The following is an 11351-nucleotide window of genomic DNA, read 5'->3' as shown; positions in this document are numbered from 1 at the left end:
TCTGTTAAGCAACTTAAGCTTTTATGGGCAGATCCTGGATACCGGATTCTGCATAGCTCCGTATTCTGGCGGCTCTTATAGGCAGATCCCCGACACCAGGGGTTTTCTAGTCTGCCAGTGAGAATAATCATGAGCAATTTACGCGGGGTTTTGAGCCTTGCGCTTTTTGTGCGGTGCAATCTTGCCACTCCTGACCCCAATCTGATTCAGTCCATGCCGCGCCTCGTCATTTTCCACAAGGTGGAGAGTACGCCGCTGGTATATATGGACCATGTAGGTGCTCGAAATCTTTCTTGAAAATTCTCTCTCATAAAAACGCATTGCTGTCTCGCTGGCTTGTGCTCCTTCTCACATCAAGCGGTCAAATAGCCTGGTCGTGATCATCATGGCATCATCATCATCATCAACGAACCCCAAATCCAAAGAGATGAACGTCTCTATCACCCAGACAATCTCCGGGGGAGATACAACCACAACCTCGTTCTTATTGTCAAATCTCCATTGCCCCTCCTGTGTAACTTATATTGAAGAAATCCTCGCGGCACTCCATCCAAGTCCCATTTCGATCTCCCCGTCGTTAGTTTCCTCTTGGGTAACCGTTCGACACGACAAGGCTTTGTCCGCAAGGGCTATTCGAGAAGCCCTCGAAGACTCAGGGTTCGATGTCTGCGATGTTGCCCTTGACGGTCCAGCTGGTATGGTACATACAGGATATGATGGCGAGATAGGCTACCTGGATCGATTCCTGGATAGGTGGAACTCCGACAAACCGAAAAATGGAAGTGGGAGCAAAGCTCGACAGCCGGAACGACACATCGAGAATTGCAAGTTATGTCGGCTGGAGGCTGATGGCAAGCATGACTTCAACCAAGATCCCTCGTCATCCAAATCGTCGCCGGTTCAGCAGGACAAATCGGCGCCCAAGAAATCGGGGCTCTCTACGGTGGTTGTAGCTCCAGTCGAATCTGAAGACCTCTGGAGAGCGTCTCTGGCGATCGGTGGAATGACATGCGCGGCATGCGTTGTTACGATCACGGAAGAGCTGGAGAAGAAAGACTGGGTTGAGAAAGTTGTGGTGAATCTCATCTCCAACAGTGCCACAGTCGACTTCAAAGGGGAGCAACACAAGGATGATATTGTCGAGAGCATCGAAGATATAGGATACGATGCGGCAATTGATAGCGTGATCGATCTCAACACGATCCGTAATGCCACACCGCAGAGTAACATTTCAAGGACGGTCGAAATACTGGTGGACGGCATGTTCTGCGAGCACTGCCCTCCCCGGATCATATCTTCATTGGAACCATTCGGTGATTTGGTCAAAGTCGAAAGACCTCCGAGTCTACAGAATCCAATATTAAAGCTCTCCTACACGCCCAAAGCTCCTGAGTTTACAATTCGAAATATCATCGCTGCTATCTCTGCTGTAGATGGATTACTTCAGCCTTCAATCTACCATCCACCCACCCTTGAAGAGCGCTCTCGAAAAATACACGCACGCGAGAGACAGCGGATCTTCATACGGGTCCTCCTCGCACTGGTAGTGGCCATTCCAACACTCATCATAGGTGTCGTTTACATGAGTCTAGTCTCATCGAGCGATCCTGGCCGACGATTTCTTATGCGTCCACTACATGCGGGGGTCAGCCGAGCACAATGGGCACTTTTCATCATGGCAACTCCTGTCTATTTTCTATGCGCTGATGTTTTTCATATCCGCGCCCTAAAAGAAGTACGAGCAATGTGGAGACCTGGAAGCACCACTCCCCTACTGCAGCGATTTTACCGATTCGGAAGCATGAACATGCTGATGTCTCTTGGGACTTCTATTGCCTACATTTCTTCTGTTGCCCAGCTGATTGCTGCGGGTGTACACCCTTCGCTGGTACCGGATAACAATTCCTTCTACTTCGATTCCGTCGTATTTCTGACACTCTTCCTACTTATCGGACGTCTGATCGAAGCTTACAGCAAATCTAAGACTGGAGATGCAGTCTTGATGCTTGGCAAACTTCGACCCACCGAAGCCCTCCTTGTCGAGTCTGGGTCCTCCAGAGATACCGCCACTGGCGAAGAGATTGCCAAAGGAATGAGAGGAGAATCATTGAGAAATGTTAACGTGGATCTCCTAGAGTTTGGAGATACCGTAAGGGTCTTACACGGCGGATCACCTCCATGCGATGGCACGGTTCTTCATGGCGAGACTAAATTCGACGAGTCAAGCCTCACGGGCGAGTCGAAGTTAGTCAAGAAAGCCGTAGGTGATGAGGTATTTTCTGGAACAGTCAACAAGGACTCTCCGATCTCAATTAAAATCACGGGCGTTGCTGGGTCTTCAATGCTCGATCAAATCGTCAAAGCGGTCCGAGAAGGACAAACTCGACGGGCTCCTATGGAGCGTATCGCAGACACCTTGACAGGCTATTTTGTCCCTTTCGTTACCTTGATCGCCATCTGTACCTGGATTATCTGGCTTGCATTAGGGTATTCCGGTACTCTTCCTCTTGATTACCTTGGAAAAGATGCAGGTGGTTGGGTCGCTTGGTCCCTGCAATTCGCAATCGCAGTATTCGTCGTCGCTTGTCCCTGTGGACTCGCTTTAGCAGCTCCAACTGCTCTCTTTGTTGGCGGTGGTCTTGCTGCACAGCACGGTATCCTGGTGAAGGGTGGTGGCGAAGCCTTTGAGAAAGCAAGCAGACTTGATTGCATTGTGTTCGATAAGACCGGTACGCTCACACTTGGTGGAGAACCAGTTGTCACTGATTTCCAATCGCTGCCCATCGATGCGGAGTTTGGCAAAGGAAGCCGAGACGAGAATGGCGTGCTGAATAGCAAGAACGTTGAGAGAACGGTTTTGGGAATGGTCTACACACTTGAAGGCAATAGTAGCCATACGGTTGCCAAAGCCCTCGTATCCTTCTGCAAGACTTTAGAGACAGAGGGCATTGATGCGGAAGACGTTGAGGAGATTGCAGGGAAGGGTATGAGAGGGACCTTCAAGATCAGTCCAACCGAAGAAGCAGATCTCATCATCGGGAACGAATTTTTCATAGAAGAGACTGGCGTTTCAGTTTCTCAGGAATCACAGTCCACCCTAGAGAAGTGGAAATCTGAAGGAAGGTCTGTTGCCCTGGCTGCGATCAATGTCAGAAATCAGGTAGAAGGCTCGCAGGATTGGCGACTCGCAGCAATCTTCGCCATCTCTGATCCTGTCCGTCCCGAAGCGTCGCATATCGTCAGAGCTCTTCAAGATCGTGGAACAGATGTATGGATGCTGTCTGGAGACAACCAAATCACAGCAAACGCTATTGGTGCCCAAGTCGGCATTCCATCCAGCAATATCATCGCCGGTGTCCTTCCCCACGAGAAAGCCGACAAGATCCAATACCTCCAGAGATCCCTCAAGGCTCGCACCTCCAGCTCTGGTGCCGAGCATGCCCAAAAGCGAGCTATGATAGCCATGGTCGGCGACGGCATCAACGATTCGCCCGCCCTGACCGCCGCAGATGTCGGGATCGCCATCGGTTCCGGTTCCGACATCGCCATCTCCTCAGCGGAGTTCGTCCTGGTCTCTTCCAACCTCCACGCGCTAGTCAACCTGCTCGACCTCAGCCGCTTCGTCTTCCGGCGGATCAAGTTCAACTTCGGATGGGCCCTGGTCTATAATCTGATCGCGCTCCCCGTCGCCGCCGGCGTCTTCTATCCCATTGTCAGTAATGGTAAACATGTGAGGCTGGATCCTGTGTGGGCTAGTCTGGCCATGGCGATGAGCAGTATCAGCGTCGTCTGCAGTAGTTTGGCGTTGAGGAGTAAGATACCCGGGTTAGGCTTTAGGGCTAGCGAGGCACTCGATGAATGAGGACATACATGGATTGTAGTCTATTCTTTTCTTTTTCTTCGTCATTTAGATGATAATCATAGAAATGAAAGGGGGTATATATACATATACATAAATAACAGCATTCGCAAGATCTATCTATACCCTTCTTCCTTCCATATTTATGAATGAATAATCGCAATCGTTGCTTTCTAGGAACCAAATCATCAAGGCTTTGAAATCAGCTCACGGATAGCCAGTCTACATGCTCCCTCTAGTTTTTCTTTCTTTTTTTCAGATGTGCGGTTTACGAGAAGGATTAGGAAAGTAAACAAGGAATGGAAATATATGGGGTAGACAGATGTAAAAAAACAAAAGGGGGGCGGGAGGTAGAAAGAAACCATGGACTGACCTCCAGAAGCCCCGAATTCCAAGCGGGAGGGGAGGGGAAGGGAATACGGTTGGTTTGCTCTATGGCTCAAAAAACAAGGAACAGATTAATAGAATAGGGAGCTAGCGATGTTGAAGAGAACAGAGTTCGTTCATCATATTATTTGTTACGTAGGAGATTCGCTCGAACTCCCATACAGGGGATGAGGGGAAAGAGAAACAATTGATATCCAGCATGCTCATGTCCCAATCCCATGATATCCCTCGCATCTTTCGCGTACCCCCCAAGAACGCCGTCGCCAACCTGGAAATACACCGCGCTCCTGTTCCTCAACACCTAACGCACACCAAAGAAAAAGAATCTTGTTAAAGGAATAATGCATGCAAGGGTCGCGACGCTGTGATTATGTCTTTCTCCGTTTTAGGAAGAGGATCGTGAGGTGCTGGTCCTGTATTTGTTCCCATGTTGTCTTCCTGACCTTTTTATCGCTGAAGCAATGCCATGACCCGGCGCCACTGGAGGGTTTGTCAGGACTCCTCGCGAAGGCCAGATAATGACCTGACTTGATGTCGCTCCCCATGTGAGCAACAGCGGCATAACAATCATATCGGAATGGCGGTTGTAGCCCACGGCCTACATTCGGCACCGTGCTCTGTCCAACATCAGGAAGCCAGAATCGCGTGATATCGATATCCATCTCTGAAAAGAGGACTCTTGTCTTAACCTTGGATAGAACATCTGCATCGAATCGCGGAAGATTGATCACCAGATAATCCGGAAGGAAGCAAATTTTATCTATCCGAATGACCTTCCCTTTCCTCTTACAGCCTTGGCATTCAACGTCTTCAAGAACTTCTTTTCTGTTATACCTGTGTTCGAAAAGTCTCTCAAGTTTAATGGTATCCAGCGGGTTGTAGCCATGACAGGAGGGAGGGAAGGGAATATTGAGTATTTGAAAGAGGCTCCACCTCTTGGACACATAGCCGCACATTTGGCAAGTATTTTCATTCGTCTCGAGCCCTCCAAAGATATCTGAAACCATGGAATTATCCGTACTTTGAAAGAGTTGCCACTGCTCGTGAGCTGCCTGCAGGGCAGGCAATTTATTGCGAGCATCCAGCTCAGCATCAGTATAGTGGATCTCAGAATACGGTGTTTGGTTGCGGTAAAAATTCAGCTCATCAATCATTAAATCAAAGATATAGCCAAGGAACTCCTGAGAGTCATGTTGTAAGTTAGGCCCACAAAAGGCGTTGCCCTTGTCAGTCATAGGCGGTAATGTCTTTGCATGAAGCGCATTTACATACCCCTGCAGCGATTAGCGGTTTGTTGTATATCAGATGGATATAGGGGTGCATACCCAAAAGGTTTTCGGAGTTATCCACTCATATTGACCACACCATAGGAATCCGAACACTTTCTTGAGATTTCGAGTAAGTAGCTGTGGGGGGTCAGAGATCTCTGCTCCCTTCCTAGGTGGCAAAGGATAGGTAGGATAGTTGTAGCTAATGAGAAAATCCCGAAAAGGTTTAGTAGCGCTCAGACACTGAAGCACAGCATTAGCATAACAGCTAACGCCGGTTGTGTCGAGACCCGTAAGACCCGGAGGGACCGGTGTGCTGGTTATCGTTTCTGGCCCTGTTCCAGAACTCATGGAGTATGTCGCACTTGGCCCTCTTTCCGAGATGCCACTTGATCTCTGTCTAGGTAAAGCGGGGGCGGGACGAGCAGGAGGCCCTGGCATTGCATTGGCCGATTCGTTATGATGTTTGTTCATCGAGGTAGACGGTCGCGTGGAGACCATAGATTCCTGGACTGAAGGAAGTTCAGGATATCTTCGAAAGAAATCCTCTGTTGTCCTGACATAAGAAAATTCATCCGATTCCGAGTTTTCAGCTCCTGGGTTCTTCACATGGGTGTCTTCCCGAAGCGTTTCAGCCCACTGGTTCTCCTCTTCTCTTGACAATGGCCTTGACTCTTGCGGCTTCCGGGCTAAAGCCTGATCCTTTCGAGCCATAGGAACTCGGCCTAGAGGTCTAGCAGGCTTTAGAGGTTTTCTCCTTATCCCCGTAGAAGAAAGTACCCCCGTAGAGGAAGTTTGCAATGAACCTGGTCCCATAAGGTCCACCCAGGCGTCTAAGCCTCCAAGAAGAAGCATGGGACGCTGTTTTGGTCTTTTACTGTATCCATAATCGAAAATAGCTTCGGCGAAATATTGCAAGTGGTTGCTGCTCTCATGAATTTGGTGGGTTTGGTTGATTGATGAAGAGGATTGATCATAGAATACGATCAAGTCGAACTCGTGTCTTTGCTCATAGAGTTTCTGCTCCGTGTCTGGGGAAAGCACAATACTCTCCCCGAGTTCCTCCGCGGACATACCTTTTCGTAAAGAAACAGGCTCCACGCAGATGACGGACTGGGCCATGATATGACCCGCATCAAATTCTTCACGACTTCTGAGGTCGACAACTAAAAGTCGTAGGGCTTGCGACCCCATTCCAAGATACTTCATTAGGCCCTCTGCGCTGACAGCGGTAACCTCAGCTACCACTGGGTCTTGACCCTTTGAAATGTTATGGGAGGATCCGGGGGAATCGGCGTCCACAGGCAGAGAAAAGTAGTCTTTTCTTGCATCTGTAATGCTAGGTGTGGGGCCAACTGTCGATATCGGAGGTGCCGACGTTTGACTGCTAATGCCAAGGTATGAAGAGCTGCGAGGAACACTTGTGGGTAGATTGAGGGCAACGAGTGACTCTGTGTTCCGATCTGGGCTGTATATAGCGTCTGGTGGTCTTGGCATTCCTGGTATTTGCACATCTATTGACACTCTTGATGGACGCAATGCCGATGTGGGAGCAGATGGCATCTCCCGTGGGCCAGACGGCCGGATGGTTGATGAACTTTTGGTGGTGGCTATGGGCTGTCTAGAGGCTCGTGGCGACTCAGGAACTGAAATTGGCTGGGTTCGAATTCGAGGATCCTGCCCAGGAGTGGAATTAGGACTTCGCAATCGAGCAAACCGTGCCTCCAAATCCATCTGAGGAGACTTGAGAGCAGTACCATCGCCACCGGGATGCAGAGACTTGCCATGCAGGGCCTGTGGCTTTGGTTGGACAGGGGGTTTCTTCCGTACTGGACTTCCATTTGCTGAGGTGGGAACGAGAGCAGACGTCTCAAAAATGCCATTAGAATGCTCACTGTGGCCATAGCCGTTGGCCGAGATTCTAGAAGTGCCATTCAATGCCGGGCTTTGTAATGACTGAGCTCGAGCATGGCCCTTGACTCGCTCCCCTGAGACTTGCTCGTCCGGTTCGGCTCTCTGCTGTGGCTGCACGCCGCTTCTTGCATTATTTTCCTTGATAACCTCTATTATCGTGTCGACTTTGGCACTTTGCGCCTGGATCCTTTTCATTAAGCCCGTGTAAGCACGATGCAGCTCCCCTCGCTCTGCCTGCAAAGATGGATAGTCTTTGTGACGAGGGATTATCTCCGTAGCCAAGACCTTAGCTTTTATGTATTCTTGTATAGCAAGATCCAGGCGTTGAAAATCCATATATGTGTCCGCTTGTTTTGCAGATAGCTCTCCATCTTGAAGTATTTTTCGCAGGGGCCGGTTTATGTCGACGTTCGGCCTTGCGCTTATCAAGTCGTCCAGATGTGGGAGGACTCGAGAGCTGCCTTTCGCGGTAGCTATGCCATTGCCATTTGGTTTCGTGCCAGTTTCTGTACTGATTGGCCCTCCGACATTGACAACTGAGGTCGACCGAGAATGGGGAGGACCATTTGACGCAGCAGGACTCATACTGAAATATGCTGCCGAAGCATCTCGGGGAACGCGTCCCGGATATTCACGCTGTTCGTGGAGATGCCGTGAAACAAGCAGCTGGAAAAGTGGCGGGTTGTTATGGACCTTGAATACGGCTGTTGAGTAATGCGTGGAAATGGAACGGTTCTTTGATCAGACGGCACGTTGGACGTTGGACGGAGGGACAAAGGCAGGGCAGAAGAATGGTAATTGGGCCCTTTATGTATCCAGGAGACGACGACGAAAACGGTCAAGGGGAGCTGTTGTTGACTGGTTGCGTCCCCTTGCGTCGCACACATTCTTCGAGGATCCCAATTGATGTTCTTGGTAAGGTCCGCTGTGAATCCACGATCCCTCATCCAGCCGCGTCGTCACGACCGGGGTTCGTGTGATTAGCGAGGGAGGTTAATCCGGGACGTTGATGAAGCTCTCTGCCTACCTATCCAGACCACGCACGCCTCCCAACGCCAGGATCCTCTTCTGAAGTTCGCACATCTCATCGCATCTTGCCTCTATCAAGACGACATTCCATCTAGGACCAGGAAGAAACCCCTTGCATTCATCATCGCAACGTCTGCCGTACCTCGGCGGCGTCTGGCCTGCTTGCAAACATGATGGCCAGTTGGTTCGGTTCTAGCTCCCAGATCGAGGAGCAGGTCCAAAAGGCCACTGAGAGCAGCTTGTACGAGCCCGCAGACCCCCTTGCTCCCTCCTCCTATACTGATGTTACCTATGACAGAGAAGATATTGCTCTCAACCTCGAAATATCAGATGTCATTCGCTCGAAGACCGTGAACTCGAAAGAAGCCATGCGCTCGCTCAAACGTCGCATAGGCAACAAGAACCCGAACACTCAACTAAGCGCACTTAATGTGAGTCTCCTCTCAAGACTCTGCTGCAGCTTCCAGCTAACCAGTTGGATGTAGCTTACGGATACCTGCGTGAAAAATGGGGGCTCGCATTTCCTGGTTGAAATCGCCTCTCGAGAGTTCATGGACAACTTAGTCTCTCTCCTCAAAGCATATGGGGGGGCGTCTGTCAACGAGGATGTCAAAAACAAAATCTTAGAGCTGATACAGACCTGGGCCACCGCCGCTGAAGGACGAGGCGAGCTTGCATATATCGGCGAAACGTACAGGAGCCTACAGAGAGATGGATTTAATTTTCCTCCCAAAACTGAGGTCGCTAGCACTATGTTGGATAGCACTGCGGTATGGAAGAAGATCCCCGATTCAAAGTATAGCACTAATTATGGATATCATCTAGCCACCGGAGTGGACGGATTCAGACGTCTGTATGCGATGCAGGACAGCCTTCAGCTTCACGAACCGCAAGCACCACTGCAGAAACTGTGGCAACGTATTCGACCAGCAGTGTTCGAGCAAAACCCTTCCGTTACCGCACCTTGGTATTCTACAACCAGTCAGGGTAGATGATGGGTGCTACCTCAAATTGACCGACAAATCAAAGGGCAGTGGCTTTGCGCCTGATCGATTATACGCTACGCATAAGCCCAAGGCACATTCCCCTATGCAACCACGAAGTGCTCGTATTGATGATGGTTATGACGAAGACCTCAAAAAGGCCTTGGCAATGAGTCTTGAAGAGGTTAATGGTCACACAGGCACTGGCTATGTCCCCCAAGAAAGGCTTCAATCTACATCGAAGGCCAAGGAGACTCATGCCAACAGTACTCCCAATAACTCTACAAATAAGTATGCGGAGGAAGAAGATGACGACCTCAAAGCAGCTATTGCCGCATCACTTGCAGACATGGAGGAGCAAAAGAAGAAACACACTGCTACAATCAAGGAGCAGTCGGCAAACCCCCGGGACAAAGTTTCCACAGAGGCATTTGTGTTGCCCAAAAACGATTACGAGCTTACACCTGTTGAAGCTGAAAATATTAATCTCTTCTCGACACTGGTGGACAGACTGCAAACACAACCCCCTGGGACGATTCTTCGAGAGCCGCAAATACAGGAACTCTACGATAGTATTGGCGCACTTCGTCCAAAGCTTGCACGAACGTATGGGGAGACGATGAGTAAGCATGGTAAGTAGCACTTAGGCTGTTCGAACCTTTCTACTTGACTAACGAACAAAGATGCTCTTCTCGACCTTCACGCCAAACTTTCAACAGTTGTACGATATTATGACCGTATGCTTGAAGAGCGTTTGTCGAATACATACAACCAGCACTCGATCGGTGGTTATAACCTCCCCTTTCAGGGGGCAACATCAAGTATCTATCCTTCGATAGCTCCTAACGTCCCCGGTGGGCCTGGCGCTGTCGAGAATTTTTATACTGGAAATTCCCAGTCAGAACAGTATCAGCGACCACAACCAAGTTTCAACGCTCCACCACAAAATCAGTACTCGGAGTACAACAAGAGAGGCTCTATTTCAAACCCAGGATATCCCGTAATGGATCAACGTGGTGATAACTATAGTCAGTACTCCGCACAATCGTCACAGCCGCAAAGGACCTCAAGCTGGCGAGCGAATGATCCTTCATCCACTCCGACTCTCGCGGATTCTGGATACCCAACGCCAGATCAACGAAATGAAAATTATAATCAGTACCCCTCACAGCCTCAAAGGAGTGGAAGCTGGCAAGTTTCTGATGTCTCCTCACCATATACGTCTCAACCTCCGAAACAACCCCCGGAAAACGCTCCGCCTCAACAAGCTCCCCCATCCATGGCTGCTCCATCTCAACCTTCCACAAGTTATGCACCCTCTGAACCTGCTTCGACAGACCCAAATGCAGCATTCTACTACAATAACGCTGCACAAGCCCCACCACCACAGCAGGCTCCAGAGCAGAATCAGTCAAATCAGTCACAATACCCACCTGTGCAATCTCCTCAGCCGTATCATTCCACAGTACAACAGACACCACAACAATTTGCAGATCATTCTGCAAAACAGCAACCTGCTCCACCGCCAACACAACCTCCGTACTGGCAAGTCCAGCAACAAAATTCAGTAGCTCAACAGGCCTGGCAAGCTCCGGGGTCTACATATAATGGCTATACACAAGAATCTTTCCCTTCGGCACCTAGCCATGCCCCACAGCAGAAAGTGGTAGAGGAAAGCTTGATCGATCTCTAATGCGCGGTATGACATGATAGCGATGGCGTTGGTGGTTATGAAATTGTGCACCATCTTCTTCCCTTGGGGAGGATCTTGAATTATTATGTAGTAGTATACTCACTCCTGGAAGTGCGTCGCCTTGTGCAGGCCTAGTATTTAGAGAATATACTTTGATGCAACGCTCTCTTGGTCAAGTACTGATCAACTTGTGACTATAATTAATACTGCCCAAGAAT

At 49.6% G+C, this 11351-nt stretch overlaps 3 protein-coding genes across 3 annotated transcripts; 2 read left to right on the top strand and 1 right to left on the bottom strand.

Annotated features, from left to right (window-relative positions):
- The first annotated feature begins 225 nt into the window (after positions 1–225).
- Positions 226–4010, top strand: M430DRAFT_222340 (hypothetical protein). Its single transcript, XM_024864661.1, has 2 exons — positions 226–273; positions 370–4010. The coding sequence occupies exon 2, from the start codon at positions 386–388 to the stop codon at positions 3860–3862; it is 3477 nt and encodes a 1158-aa protein (XP_024722344.1). The 5' UTR covers positions 226–273; positions 370–385; the 3' UTR covers positions 3863–4010.
- A 191-nt stretch (positions 4011–4201) lies between these two features.
- On the bottom strand, positions 4202–8342 carry M430DRAFT_57541 (hypothetical protein). The gene is made up of 2 exons (XM_024868675.1): positions 5572–8342; positions 4202–5520 (listed from the first exon to the last, which is right to left on the bottom strand). The coding sequence occupies exons 1-2, from the start codon at positions 8011–8013 to the stop codon at positions 4615–4617; spliced, it is 3348 nt and encodes a 1115-aa protein (XP_024722343.1). The 5' UTR covers positions 8014–8342; the 3' UTR covers positions 4202–4614.
- A 129-nt stretch (positions 8343–8471) lies between these two features.
- M430DRAFT_40962 (hypothetical protein) lies at positions 8472–11297 on the top strand. The gene is made up of 5 exons (XM_024867446.1): positions 8472–8698; positions 8756–8888; positions 8943–9227; positions 9283–10072; positions 10124–11297. Exons 1-5 carry the CDS (start codon positions 8628–8630, stop codon positions 11131–11133), a joined length of 2289 nt encoding a protein of 762 aa, XP_024722342.1. The 5' UTR covers positions 8472–8627; the 3' UTR covers positions 11134–11297.
- Positions 11298–11351: the final 54 nt, after the last annotated feature.

This window comes from Amorphotheca resinae (genome assembly GCF_003019875.1).
Source record: "Amorphotheca resinae ATCC 22711 unplaced genomic scaffold M430scaffold_4, whole genome shotgun sequence".
Taxonomy (NCBI): Eukaryota; Fungi; Ascomycota; class Leotiomycetes; order Helotiales; family Amorphothecaceae; genus Amorphotheca; species Amorphotheca resinae.
Note: the sequence above shows the minus strand (reverse complement) of the source record. Positions and strands in the feature narration are given on the sequence as shown.

Excerpts from the sequence above, each read along its gene's own strand:
- M430DRAFT_40962 (XM_024867446.1), top strand. The coding sequence starts at position 8,628 with ATGATGGCCAGTTGGTTCGGTTCTAGCTCCCAGATCGAGGAGCAGGTC. Across the intron at positions 8,699-8,755 it reads AAGGCCACTGAGAGCAGCTT|AGAAGATATTGCTCTCAACC; the intron begins GTACGAGCCCGC and ends TACCTATGACAG. Across the intron at positions 9,228-9,282 it reads CTATGTTGGATAGCACTGCG|CCACCGGAGTGGACGGATTC; the intron begins GTATGGAAGAAG and ends GATATCATCTAG.
- M430DRAFT_222340 (XM_024864661.1), top strand. The coding sequence starts at position 386 with ATGGCATCATCATCATCATCAACGAACCCCAAATCCAAAGAGATGAAC.
- M430DRAFT_57541 (XM_024868675.1), bottom strand. The coding sequence starts at position 8,013 with ATGAGTCCTGCTGCGTCAAATGGTCCTCCCCATTCTCGGTCGACCTCA. Across the intron at positions 5,521-5,571 it reads TAACTCCGAAAACCTTTTGG|GGGTATGTAAATGCGCTTCA; the intron begins GTATGCACCCCT and ends TAATCGCTGCAG.